This window comes from Oncorhynchus tshawytscha, linkage group LG10, assembly GCF_018296145.1.
Source record: "Oncorhynchus tshawytscha isolate Ot180627B linkage group LG10, Otsh_v2.0, whole genome shotgun sequence".
Classification (NCBI taxonomy): Eukaryota; Metazoa; Chordata; class Actinopteri; order Salmoniformes; family Salmonidae; genus Oncorhynchus; species Oncorhynchus tshawytscha.
In genome coordinates, this window is record NC_056438.1 from 59,026,012 (window position 1) to 59,040,295 (window position 14,284).

The window sequence follows — 14,284 nt, forward strand, 5'->3', positions numbered from 1 at the left end:
ATTGGAAACACATCTTCCTGTATCTTCTTTTACTACAAAACATAGAAACACGCCATTGGGGGTGGTGCTGGAGATGATGAATATGAAGTTCAAACATTTTGAAATGTCCCTTTTAAAATGAAGTTAGCAGCTTGTCATTAAATACAATATGCATGAGCAGGGAGATAGTAATTTAGGATTGTGTTTGTTGAGCCACTTGAAGGCAATGTAACATAATTTCAATGAGATATGCCCCCTATTTCTCCCCAGTGTATGTTTGTGCTGTCCCTATGTCATTGTAACTTTCTTTGTTTTATCTGCCAATTGTTTTTTGAGAACCCACAATGAAATATATTAATCAGCGATTATTACATCACTAACTCTGGTCCGTGCCTAAGACCAAACACTAGCTTCCATCTGTTTGTTAATTGACATTTAGAGTATTCAAAAGGATACTTGAAACCACCCTAATATGCTACAATCAATACAAAGAAGGTGAACTCCTATACTTGCAGTACTACACTCTTATTAGTAGTTCAACACCATGGTCAACTGATATCAATTAGTGTCAACATTGTCTGTCTTTTCCAGGCCTCCTCATTGCTGTCTTCCCCTTCATAAGAGCCTGGCTCAACATTAACAACATTCTCCCCACCTTGGGCAAGTTACTCATGTCTCCCATTATATTTTATTTCAAGCAAATCCATTTGTAAGAATTTGTTTCTTTAAAAAAAGTCCTCTGCTCTTCACAGGAACCTTCAGAGTGCACCCTATGCCTGCTAACCCTCCTGGCCCTGAGCAACCAGAGACACTGAAACGAGAAGGTAAATGTCAGATGGCTATGTTTATAGTTTTTAGTTGCTGTGGTTCAATTGCTGTTGTCCCCAGTGTTGGAGTCAGTTCTACGTAGTTCAAACTCATACAATTCATTGTAGAGAGAACATTTTTTGTGAACAACAGTGACAGTTAATCCATGATACCTTGGCAGAGATCTGACTAAATCTGTAGGCTGGGCCAGATAGGACATGATAATGAACTATGCCAGGAGAGTGTGTGATGAAAGAGCATTCCCATTACATTAGAGAATACTCATCACACACACTCCTTTATACTCTTTGATGAGATGGAGATTGCTTTGAACAACAGCAATTGGGCTGGAGAGAGTTATGTCTGAAGGATGCTGCACAGGCACCGCAGTCACTTACCATAGCAGTTGGTCTATTCTACAATAAAAATGATGTGGAGAGATGGCTAGACTAAGTTGTTTAAGCCACAGATAGCTAAGGACAGCCGAACCATTGCATAGCCAGTAGTGTTTATTTGGTTATACTTCTCTCATTTCTCAGACAGGCATGGGCTAATAATGCATATTTCATTCACATTGTATATGAACATATATTTCGCTTTAGGTAGATGTTGTATAATGAATATATATACTTCATAGATACTCTGATTGTTTAATGTGACCCAGAGGTTGTTGTGTTCCCTTTCATCTGACAGCGACTCAGAGCCAGCTGAATCTGGAGCGCTCTAAGAGCCGGATGGGGACATTTGTTGATGCCGGACCGATGGCTGAGGCCTCCGCAGATGAGGGGTGAGACATGTCAGACAGATGGACATGCAGACACACACAAACATACACACACACACTTGGACACACACACACTTGGACAGATGCATGTCTGGATATTTCTTCACATTTGAAATATACATGGATATTTTAGTTTCACAGTGTATCCTGGGGAATCCCTTTGCTTGTGAATGTAATCAGTTGATGATGCCGAGCTAACAGACAGACAGACACTCAGTGGCACTCCAGAGCAATGGAATGATTTGGTTTGCAGCCTGCTTGTATGTATGTTGCTATGCTCCCGCCTGCTTCTTTCTCACCCAGTTCAATAAAGGTGTTTGATAGTCTCTGATGGGACCAGGTGAATACTAATGGCATCATTTGGAGTCAGTGGCACTGGCAGACTATCCTGCTTTGTGTTGATACTACTGTGACCTTCTCATGATAACATTTAGCTATTATGAACATAGAGGATAATAGCAGAGGATGCACACAGCGTTAAATTAAATCATAAGGCAACAGTGAGAATACAGAGGCTAACTGTTGATGTCGAAAATGAAACAAGTTAAGCACTGAAGCATATAAAACATTAACATTGCTATCTAACAAATGTATGTTTTCATAGATCAAGTGTGTTTCGTGTGTATTCTTTCTCCCCCCAATAATAAGGAAAAATGATCCGAACCAATTCAGTACAAAGGACAGCCATATCGGTCCTGTCTCCTAAGTCGATTAGAACAGTACTATAAGTACCAAAATGTACTGAAGAGAAGGAGACCTCTATCCCTTGTCATAACCAAGAAATCAAGTTGCTCCGGATATTGTTGCCTTGGTAACCAAGAGACCGCTGATTTCATTCATTGGCTGAGTCTGGGTGATATTCACCAACCTTGCAGGGCATGCATGTCTGATCCAGTTAGACTCACTCGTGCACGCATCCACACACATGGGCATGCATGTACATGCACACACACATAGAGTACCTCACAAACAAAAATTTATTCATCATGACCTCTACTAACACTCCCACTATTCTGTTGCAGGACATCCTCAGACATGCCAGACATCTTGTCCAGACGAAAGTTCAAGCAGACCCTCCCTGATCCAGACCTCCCGTAAATTGGTTTTATAGCAGCCACACAGCACACATCTCTCGTACACGCCTACCCTCAAATGGACTTCACAAGTTGGTGAATCAGATGTTTACTTACTTCAACAATACAATTCAAAAGCTACATACTGTGCCTTCTCCTAACTATCGAGAGGAGTACATATTTTCTTCCACAATGTCTCATTTTATTAGCAATATTATTTGTGTGTGTGTGTGTGTGACTCAAGTAATATGATATTTTACTTTTGAAAAGAGCCAACAACTACAGACTAAACTCAAATAAAGCCTACGACTTCATGGAAAAATAAACCTGGTAAAAATCTCACAGCCTTCACAAACCAATACACGCTATAAAGATACAAATGCATTTGTTAGATACAACAATGCAACTTAATTTTAAAAGCTTCTATAAAAATCTATGTAAATCAGAATTTAACAACAGCTGGACTGATCCTACAGCCTTGGTAGGCACAATAACCCTGAAGCAAATATCAGCAGATTAAAAAATAATCACAAAAAAAATGAAATCAACCAAAAATAAATATTAGACACTCTTAAAAAATATATGTATTAAACACTTTGGAAGCGTTCAACTTTCCAGCTGAAATAATACATTTAATAAAAATATTATATAAATATCATAAAGCAAAAATGTACACAAATATTACATTATGTGATGAAATTGCACTGGCAAATTAAACTGCTTGCAGAAAGAATTAAGCAGGACCCAAACGTAACAGTTATCAGTATTGGTAAACATGAATATAAACTCAATGTATTTGCTGGAGATCTCCTGATATACCTGAATCATACAAATGTTAATAATGGAAATAGGAAAAATAATACCTCGTGCTCTACAGAAATCCTTTCAGTGGACCACAAAAATATGAAATACTTAGGATGCTTAATAATAAATATGTAAAGGTAACTTTATCCCATTATTCAACATGAAAGCAGAACTAATTAAATGGAACAATCTCACCACAAATCTTGCAGGTAGAATAAACCTCTTTAGAATGGCATGGCTCCCAAAGTTTTTATATTTATTCTAGGTAATACCAATTACCCCACCAAAGACATTCTTTAAAAGAGTATTCTTGGCCATAACAGACATCATATGGGCAAATAAAACCCATAGAATAAATAAGAAAGTTTCACATGTCCCTAAATCTGAGGGTGGTTTTAACTTTTCAGATTTGGAATTGTATTAACTTGTCACACAAGGCTTTTACTTGCGACATATTGTTAAATACGCTAAAGAGGAACTATGGGTACATATTGAAGATGCACATGCTCATCCCCAGAATCTTTTCATGGGTCTATTTTCAAAGAATGGAGCTAAGAACATGAACAACTTCATAGTTTAGTACAATATAACAACATAGAAGAAAGTGAAACAGATTCTACAAGAACCAATATCAATCACTCCCTAAAAAGAGACCCCTATGGAACAATCCTTGGATAGCTTTTCAGAATTTACTGATAAATTGGCCCACAAATTTTATACCACGTCATTTCAAGCTGATAGTTTTTGGACATCAAAGCAATGTTGAGGAAATCCTATTTGAGTCAGAAAATGATATTCATATGATAGGTAAGATATACAAAACCTTACAGATAGCATATCCAACCAATCTCTTAGAAACAAATATACATTATTGGAACCAAGACGTACAAATAACTGATATTAGCACAAGATGCAGGGAATGTTGGAACACAACTAAGAATTACATTTAATCGTTTACGTTTAATCCACTATAAACTAATGTATAGAATTTATAATACAAGAAACAATTCACAAATTCTACAGCACGAAAGCAGTCACGTCTTAAGTGTAAAACTAACAATGACTCAATAATCCATGCCTTCTGGGAATGCTATAAAGTTAAAAAGTCATGGGCAGAGTTGGCTGTCAGAAGTATTACAATGTAAATGAACTTTTAATCCATCTGTCTGCATATTTCAAGACCTGGCATATGAGGGTGAAGTGGACTATACTTTTCTCTTCAATCATTTTGAAAAAAAAAACGTCTACATCCATCGTTAACACAATGGAAAAGTCAAATGCTTTATTATCTAAATGTTCAAAGTGCGTGGGTGATGGAGGGAAAAATTTGGTGCAGTTTGAAGCCATGTGGCGGAGAGTGATTTGGGTTATGGACATGGGGGTGTGAGCTGGTAGGTCTGGGCAGGTGTGATGTTCTTGATATTTGTGTGCATTTGTTTTGTATTGTTAAAAAAACAAGATTCAAGTGGTGACTATGGCTTTTAGCAATTAGCAACGGTCATTGAAATTGTTAAGTTTTTAAAAACAATTATAATAAATGCAACAGTTGGATAATGGATGAAGATACTCCCAACGTTTAGAATTTGTATAATCCATCAGATATTGACAACATTTTAGTACATAAAACATTTTACTGGCATGGAAAAATAATGGAGTTCAGTGATTTTGATGAATTCAGGTATTCAATTTATTGTAAAATTTCACTTTTTTCTTAGGATGCACTCATATGTACCGTTTCTTACTGTATCAGGTCTTTTATTATATTTTGTGTTCAATAAAGAACTATTTGTACCTCCTTTGCATACATACACACACACTGAGTGTATTTGTATATATTAATAATTTAACATACAGGAGAGGTACAATTGAAGTCGTAAGTTAACATACACTTAGTTTGGAGTCATTAAAACTCATTTTTCAACCACTCCACAAATTTCTTGTTAACAAACTAGTTTTAGCAAGTCGGTTAGAACATCTACTTTGTGCCTGACAGAAGTCATTTTTCCGACAATTGTTTGCAGGTTTCACTTATAATTCACTATCACAATTCCAGTGGGTCAAAAGTTTACATACACTAAATTGACTGTGCATTTAAACAGCCTGGAAAATTTCAGACAATGATGTCATGGCTTTAGAAGCTTCTGATAGGCTAATTGACATAATTTGAGTCAATTGGAGGTGTACCTGTGGATGTATTTCATTGCCGACCTTTAAACTCAGTGCCTCTTTGCTTGACATCATGGGAAAATCAAAATAAATCAGCGAAGACCTAAGAAAAAAATGGCAGACCTCCACAAGTCTGGTTCATCCTTGGGAGCAATTTCCAAATGCCAAAAGGTGCCACGTTCATGTGTACAAAAAATAGTACGCAAGTATAAACACCATGGGACCACGCAGCCGTCATATCGCTCAGGAAGGAGACGCGTTCTGTCTCCTAGAGATGAACGTACTTTGGTGTGAAAAGTGCAAATCAATCCCAGAACAACAGCAAAGGACCTGAAAGAAACAGGTACAGAATTATCTCTATCCACAGTAAAACGAGTCATATATCGATATAACCTGAAAGGCCACTCAGCAAGGAAGAAGCCACTGCTCCAAAACCGCCATAAAAAAGACAGACTACGGTTTGCAACTGCACATGGGGACAAAGATCATACATTTGGAGAGATGTCCTCTGGTCTGATGAAACAAAATAGAATTGTTTGGCCATAATGACCATCGTTATGTTTAGAGGAAAAAGGGGGAGGCTTGCAAGCCGAGGAACACCATCCCAACCGTGGCAGCATCATGTTGTGGGGTGCTTTGCTGCAGGAGGGACTGGTGCACTTCACAAAATAGATGGCATCATGAGGGAGGAAAATTATGTGGATATACTGAAGCAATATCTCAAGACATCAGTCCAGAAGTTAAAGATAGGTCGCAAATGGGTCTTCCAAATGGACAATGACCTCAAGCATACTTCCAAAGTTGTGGCAAAATGTCAGACAACAAAGTCAAGCTATTGGAGTGGCCATCACAAAGACCTCAATCCTATAGAACATTTGTGGGAAGAACTGAAAAAGTGTGTGTGAGCAAGAAGGCCTACAAACCTGATTCAGTTACACCAGCTCTGTTAGGGGGAATGGGCCAAAATTCACCCAATTTATTGTCGGAAGCTTGTGGAAGGCTACCCGAAACGTTTGACCCAAGTTAAACAATTTAAAGGCAATGCTACCAAATACTAATTAAGTGTATGTAAACTTCTGACCCACTGGTAATGTGATGAAAAAAGCTGAAATAAATCATTCTCTCTACTATTATTCTGACATTTCACATTCTTAAAATAAAGTGGTGATCCTAACTGATCTAAGACAGGGAATTTTTACTGGGATTAAATTTCAGGAATTGTGAAAAACTGAGTTTAAATGTACTTGGCTAAGGTGTATGTAAACTTCAGACTTCAACTGTATAACATGATTTGACGTAATTTTATCTCTGGCCATTTATCAACGGAAAGCCAATAGAGGTCATTACTGTTTGACAGGGCATTACATTTCTGTGGTTGTAATGTGAACTGGGAGAAAATGACAGGCACAAGCAAGAAAGTGTAGCAGGAGTAAAATAAAAGCAATCAATACAGTGCAATTTAAGTGACAAGTTGTTCTTGCAATATATAGATGGCGGAAAAAGACAGATCCTCAGGTGGGTGGGGCATCTGTACTGCTACTATTTGAAACTGATGGGTGAACCCTTACATGCTGTCTAGACCAGGGGTGCGCATGTTGATTTTGTACATCCACACCAGATGCGATCCAGACAGCAGGTTGAAATATCAAAACAAATTCTGAACCAACTATATTCATTTGGTGACAGGTCGAAACACATTACATTCATGGAAATTTAGCTAGCTTGCTTGCTTTTTCTAGCTAATTTGTCCTGTGATATTTTACCTGAAATGCATAAGGTCCTTTTTTCTGGATCTTTGTAGATTATACAGACCCTGATTTGAATCCAGGCTGTATCACATCCGGCCGTGATTGGGAGTTCCATAGGGCGGTGCACAATTGGTCTAGCATCTTCCAGGTTTGGCCGGGGTAGGCTGTCATTGTAAATACTCATTTGTTCTTAACCGACTTGCCTAGTAAAATAAAGGTTACATTTTTAAAAATCAAATAAAAACAATTTTAGTACCCCCTTTTCGTTATATCCAATTGGTATTTACAGTCTTGTCCCATCGCTGCAACTCATGAATGGACTCGGGAGAGGCGAAGGTTGAGAGCCATGTGTCCTCTGAAACACGACCCTGCCAAGCAGCACTGCTTCTTGACACACTGCTCGCTTAACCCAGAAGCCAGCCTCACCATTGTGTCAGAGGAAACACCGTCCAACTGGCGACCGTGTCAGCATGCCCACACCCGGCCTGCCACAGGAGTCACTAGAGCGTAATGGGACAAGGACAACCCCAGCCAGCCAAAACCTCCCCTAACCCAAACAATTGTGTGACACCTCATGGATCTCCCAGTCACAGCTGGCTGCAACACAGCCCGGGATCAAACCTGGATCTGTAGTGACATCTCTAGCACTGCAATGCAGTGCCTTAGACCCCTGCGCCACTCGGGAGTCTTTGTAGAATTCTGACCCATTTTGAAGCACACAAAATCATGTGTTATCTAATCTGACATTTAATCCACAGATAAAAGGGGAAACTAATACATTCAAGTAATCTCTCTTCCTTCAGTAGTAGTCTTCTTCTTCTTCTTATTCTGTGGACTTTATATGTTGTTTGGCAACCAACTTTAAGGTGCATTACCACCACCAACTGGACTGGAGTGTGGACCTCAGTTCATCTTTCAATCACCCACATCTGTATAAACTCCTAAAAACCAATGAGGAGATGGGAGAGGGGGACTTGCAGCATGTTAAGCGTCTAAAATATAACCAATTTCTATTTTAGCGCCTGGCTACACAGACGCTAGTTGAAGCGGGCGAGCAGTTTAAAATGATTGAATAACATGTATGTGCGCACACGGGTGTAGTCGGCATGTTACATAATGAAGCGACGTTAAACCAACACCTAGCAAACTCGTCATGGGCTTTGGACCTCTTGGCATAATGGTGAAGGCATTGGCTTGACGGTCCCTGGACCTGGGTTTGAGTACCGGTCGGAGCTTCCCCTTGAATTCGCTACAATATGAATATCTTAGACTCTGTAGGGAGATGCACGATTACAACTTATTTTATCGTCGCTCACATTTTATGACTGAACACCATTTGCTGACATGCTCACACCCAAGCACATGCACGCACGCACACCACAATGCACCCTCATAGTGAAACACAATGCATTTATATTCAGGAGAGGCAGAGTACATTTGGCAGAGTGACTGCTTCATGCATAGCGGTGTGGGGAAAACGATGTGCTCTGATGTAGACTAAAGCATGATGTGCTCTGAGCCTGGGATTGAACAATATAGTATTTTCCTGGCTTCTTGTCTCACTGTGAGGATCTTTAAATCCACAACTTTATTTGAAATCAGGAGTTTACATCTAAGTTATTGTCAACCACAATACCTATTTTCATAGCAGGAGATTGTGGCTGAGGTTTCTGTCTGATTTGGAAGAAGAATATACGTTTCAGTAAGGCTACATTTGACATAATTACAACTAATTTCAAACGCAGGACTTTTCCTTTACAGTGGCCTTTTCACTGAATAACAATGCAAATACTTGGAAATTACTGTGTTTCCATTCCATTGTAGGCATTGAAAGATGATTGCTGCTCCGGGGAGCATATGTTTTTCAGATGTAGCTAGTTTCGCATTTCAAATGCTTGAAAGAAGAATGGTTTATTCCCATGTGTTTATAGCCCGAATGCCAGTCTGTTTGTACTATCTTGCCAACTCCTTGTCCCTCATTGTCATGCCAAACAACAATAAGCAATGGAGTTGGCTCGAACACAAACAGATCATGCAGTATCAAGGTGCTCAAAAAAAGTATGGCTAGCCTACTTGCAATATGTTCAATGCGGTATTAGCTTTGAATAGCTTGTTTTAGGACCGGGATCTGTCAACCGTCATCGTCGCCCCCCCTCCCCTTCTCCACAACACCAAGGGGAGCGGTGAATATCATGGTGTTGTATGGAGGCAAGATACTCGTTATCAATCATAGTCAAATCAAATCAAATGTATTTATATATCCCTTCTTACATCAGCTGATATCTCAAAGTGCTGTACAGAAACCCAGCCTAAAACCCCAAACAGCAAGCAGTGCAAGTGTAGAAGCACATATTATATTGTGCTACCCAGTGAGGAGAGGGAGGACGTCTCAAGCACTGAGAAAACTAGATCTAAGTGTTTTTTAAAGATTGGATCCATCGCAGAAACCTTACATAACCTACCGGTCAAAAACATGAGCGTTGTCATTCACAAAACTGGCGGGATTATGGAAACGCACCGATGCTTTTCTCTAAAGAGCACCACCTTCTTGAGCAAAGAATATTACGATAATTAGACAGGTTTTATGTAGGCTACATTGTGAACAATGCTGCTATTGAAATGGACATAATCTTGTGTACTAAGAGTTTTATGTATCCTATAATTGTATAGGCGTCATGTATCCGACTGCACAGTCACGTGGACAACATATGTCAAGACCAATAACTTCACCTGAATAAGCCTCTCCCACAGATGCACTGCACTACGTTGACTGGCCATTGTTGTGACATTTCATATTGATTGAATGGCTCACTATGATATGATCAATCTGAAAATCAATCCTTTGGCGTCTACAAGTAGTTCCAACCTGACCATCCATGTGCGAATGTTATTCGGATTGAAAATGCGTGTTGGCGATGTAATTCTTCAGGAATCTTCAGGTATTCTGAATATCAGCACAGAAGGTAGGATGAAGCGCTGAAATCAGTTAATTTAAACGTTATATGCAACAGATCAGTACAACTATGAATACAATTATATTTTATTTGATTGTTGGGCGCGTTCTACAACAATGCCCAATGCTCAGATAGGCTACACCAAACATGCCATTTCATTTTTCGGGGCAATAGATAATAGCAAACATAATCTGTATGAAATCATAGGTTTTAAAAAATATATTCTAAAACCGTCTATGCACTTGACTGATTTTCATTTCATTTTGGTGGGGTGTATGTATGATGATGAATGAAAAGGGTCTGTCTGGTTGTTACTCAGCAATTAAAACCGTATTCACTTACAAGCCTGACATGAATGAATGCAGTCACTGTTCAGTAAGTTTACATATAATATTGTATATCTATGTAAGATACTTCACCAGACAAGTCATAATGTATTTACTCATTGGTCATTGGTTATGATCAAAATTGTATAGGTAAGTGGCTCAAATGTAAATACAAATGTAGATAGGCCAGGGTTTCCCAATAGGTGCCCTGTTGGTGATTCTATTTGGCCCCCCAAGTTTTCTGAGCAAAAAACATTTTATTTATTTAAAAGTTTGTTGTTGGACATAGGACTGTAAAATCACCAGAATATTATCTCAAAGTGATTTTAATTTAGGATGAATCAGTTCAAAGTTATTTAATTTTTGTTTTTAGCTGTTTCCAAGTATTTACACGCATTCATAGAGAAGCATATGTGATCGTGTCCCAATGTAGCCTAATTAAGGTTTGAAATGATTTTGTTTACTATACTGCTATACTGTAATGTGCAGTGGACTGGAGGAGTTGCAGGGGAGTATTCAGTGTTGTATGAGCCAGAGACCGAGTTAAGTTAAGCACGACGTGAGCTTCCTGACCAAGGGCCCTTGATGGGTCTCTTGATAGTATTTTAATTGTGTTTTAGTGTTCAAACCAAGGCTAGAATTATCATCATAATGTCATTATATAAACTACAATTATTGAAACACTGTGGTGTATGAATTACACCATCATTGAACATGAGTTCCGAATGCTCCTTTCCAGTGTCCTTGTCCTTTATTTTTTTCCCTACTCTAAATCAAAATCTGATATAGCTGAAAACACATGTAACTTAATCAGTTTTCCATTTTATTTCCTGCTCTGATTCAGGTGCTTTTACACTGTGAACAATCAGTCAGCACAGCCATGGCCTCCGTCGGTGGTCTGTTGCCAAGGGGAATAGTCCTGGCTGAAGGATAGAGAGAGAAGGGGAGAGAGAGGGAGAGAAAAGGCAGCCTTGCGGTGCTGAAGAAGAGATGGTCATCACTGACAGGAGCTCCAGCACTCCTGGGCCCAAGAACAAGGAACCGAAGAAGAGGGCATCCCGCCCCCATGGCCTGCCCTCCCCGGCGCTGTGCTGCGCGTGTGGCTTGTGCATCATGCTGGCAGGCATCAACATCACCCTGGTGGGGGCGTTTGCCTTCAGCACCATGGTGCCCTCTACCAACCCTCCCATCATCATAGGGCCCATCCTGCTTCTGGTGGCCTTCTCTTTCTTCGGGGCGTGCTGTGTCTGCAGCCGCCTGCCCCCTGCCCAGGGCTCCCGGAGGTCTAAGGTGGGCGGAAGGAGCATGGGGATGATGGGGCGTGGAGGTTTAGCCGGGGGAGTGACGTTTGAGATTGAGACGAGTGAGCACACATTCCAGGACACGACAGCAGTACAGCTCAGCCCCTCAGCCTCACCTGGGTCATCCCGGGCATCCAGCCCCGAGCGGGATGCTTCTCCTGACCCCGCACCCCCAGGGGCCTTCAAGCTCTTCACCATGGAGACCAATGGCCCCACCTCCGCCACGGCATGCTATTCTGCCTCCTCGGCAGGGGGAGGGGCTGTGAGGCTCAACCTGCCACGTGATGATGTGGCCACCTAGCACTCCCCTGATTAACACATTGTAGCATGAGCCTCCTGCCCCAGGGGACTGACGCAAAACTATGTAAATGTGGGCTGTGACGGTCATGGAATTTTGGATGACGGTTGTGATACAGCCTGGAATCAAACCAGGGTCTGTAGTGACACCTCTAGCACTGAGATGCAGTGCCATAGACTGCTGCACCACTCGGGAGCCTTGATGACAGCTTTTTACCCTCTTGACATTATCTCAACCAGCTTTTAGGTAGTCACCTGGAATGCATTTCAATTAACAGGCTTGGTTGTTAAATAGTGGAATGTCTTTCCTCCTTAATGTGTTTGAGCCAATCAGTTGTCTTGTGACAATATAGGGTTGGTAGCCCTATTTGGGAAACGACAGTCCATCATTACTTTAAGACATGATGGTCAGTCAATCCGGAAAACTCCAAGAACTTTGAATGTTTTTTCAAGTGCAGTCGCAAAAACCATCAAGCACTATGATGAAACTGGCTCTCATGAGGACCGCTACAGGAAAGGAAGACCCAGAGTTACCTCTGCAGAGGATAAGTTCAATAGAGTTACCAGCCTCAGAAATTGCAGCCCAAATAAATGCTTCACATAGTTCAAGTAACAGACACATCACAACATCAACTGTTCAGAGGAGAATCAGGCCTTCATGGTTAAATTGCTGCGAAGAAACCACCACTAAAGGACACCAATAACAATAAGAGACTTGCTTGGGCCAAGAAACATGAACAATAGACATTACACCAGTGAAATCTGTCTGTTGGTCTGATGAGTCCAAATTTGAGATCTTTGGTTCCAACTGCCGTGTCTTTTGTGAGGCGCAGAGTAGGTGAACGGATGATCTCCGCATGTGTGGTTCCCACTGAGAAGCATGGAGGAGGAGGTGTGGGGGTACTTTAATGGTGGTACTGGTACATTTATTTAGAATTCAAGGCACACTTAACCAGCATGGCTACCACAGCATTCTGCAGTGATACGCCATCCCATCTGGTTTGCGCTTATCATTTGTTTTTCAACAGGACAATGACCCAACACACCTCTAGGCTGTGTAAGGGCTATTTGATCAAGAAGGAGAGTGATGGAGTGATGCATCAGATGACCAGGCCTCCACAATCACCCGACGTCAACCCAATTGAGATGGTTTGGGATGAAATGGACCGCAGAGTGAAGGAAAAGCAGCCAACAAGTGCTCAGCATATGTGGGAACTCCTTCAAGACTTTTTGGAAAAGCATTCCAGGTGAAGCTACATTGGGAAGAAAGTATGTGAACCCTTTAGAATTACCTGGATTTCTGCATAAGTTGGTCATACAATTTTTATCTGATCTAAGTCACAACAATAGACAAACACATTCTGCTTAAACTAATAACACACAATTATATTTTTTCATGTCGTTATTGAACACATCGTGTAAACATTCACAGTGCAGGGTGGAAAAAGTATCTGAACCCTTGGATTTATAACTGGTTGATCCTCCTTTGGCAGCAAAAACTTCAAACAAACATTTTCGGTACTTGTGGATCAGACCTGCACAGTGGTCAGGAGGAATTTTGGACCATTCCTCTTTACAGAACTGTTTCAGTTCCACAATATTCTTGGGATGTCTGTTGTGATCCGCTCTGAGGTCATGCCACAGCATCTCAATCGGGTTGAGGTCAGGACTGACTGGGTCACTCCAGAAGGCGTATTTTCTTCTGTTCAAGCCATTCTGTTGTTGATTACTTCTGTCTAATGGGTTCTGTTGCTTCACCTAACTTCTGTTGAGCTTCAATTGGCGAACAGATAGCCTTACATTCTCCTGCAAAATGTCTTGATAAACTTGGGAATTCATTTTTCCGTCGATGATCGCAATCTGTCCAGGCCCTGAGGCAACAAAGTAGCCCCAAACCACAATGCTCCATCCACCATACTTTACAGTTGGGATGAGGTTTTTATGTTGGTGTGCTGTGCCTTCTTTTTTTTCACACATAGTGTTGTGTGTTCCTTCCAAACAACACAACTTTAGTTTCATCTGTCCATAGAATATTTTGCCAGTAG

General features: G+C 40.6%; 2 protein-coding genes across 2 annotated transcripts in view; both read left to right on the plus strand.

The window, feature by feature from the left end:
- Positions 1-5,238, plus strand: part of kncn (kinocilin) — a 16,970-nt gene extending 11,732 nt beyond the window's left edge. Inside the window, exons 4-7 of the mRNA XM_024434241.1 lie at positions 571-639; positions 732-803; positions 1,480-1,573; positions 2,593-5,238. Coding sequence (XP_024290009.1) covers positions 571-639; positions 732-803; positions 1,480-1,573; positions 2,593-2,668 — 311 coding nt within the window. The 3' untranslated portion in view covers positions 2,669-5,238. The remainder of the gene's footprint in view (positions 1-570; positions 640-731; positions 804-1,479; positions 1,574-2,592) is intronic.
- A 4,568-nt stretch (positions 5,239-9,806) lies between these two features.
- On the plus strand, positions 9,807-12,391 carry LOC112261121 (transmembrane protein 275-like). Its single transcript, XM_024436461.2, has 2 exons — positions 9,807-10,324; positions 11,486-12,391. The coding sequence occupies exon 2, from the start codon at positions 11,632-11,634 to the stop codon at positions 12,241-12,243; it is 612 nt and encodes a 203-aa protein (XP_024292229.1). The 5' UTR covers positions 9,807-10,324; positions 11,486-11,631; the 3' UTR covers positions 12,244-12,391.
- Positions 12,392-14,284: the final 1,893 nt, after the last annotated feature.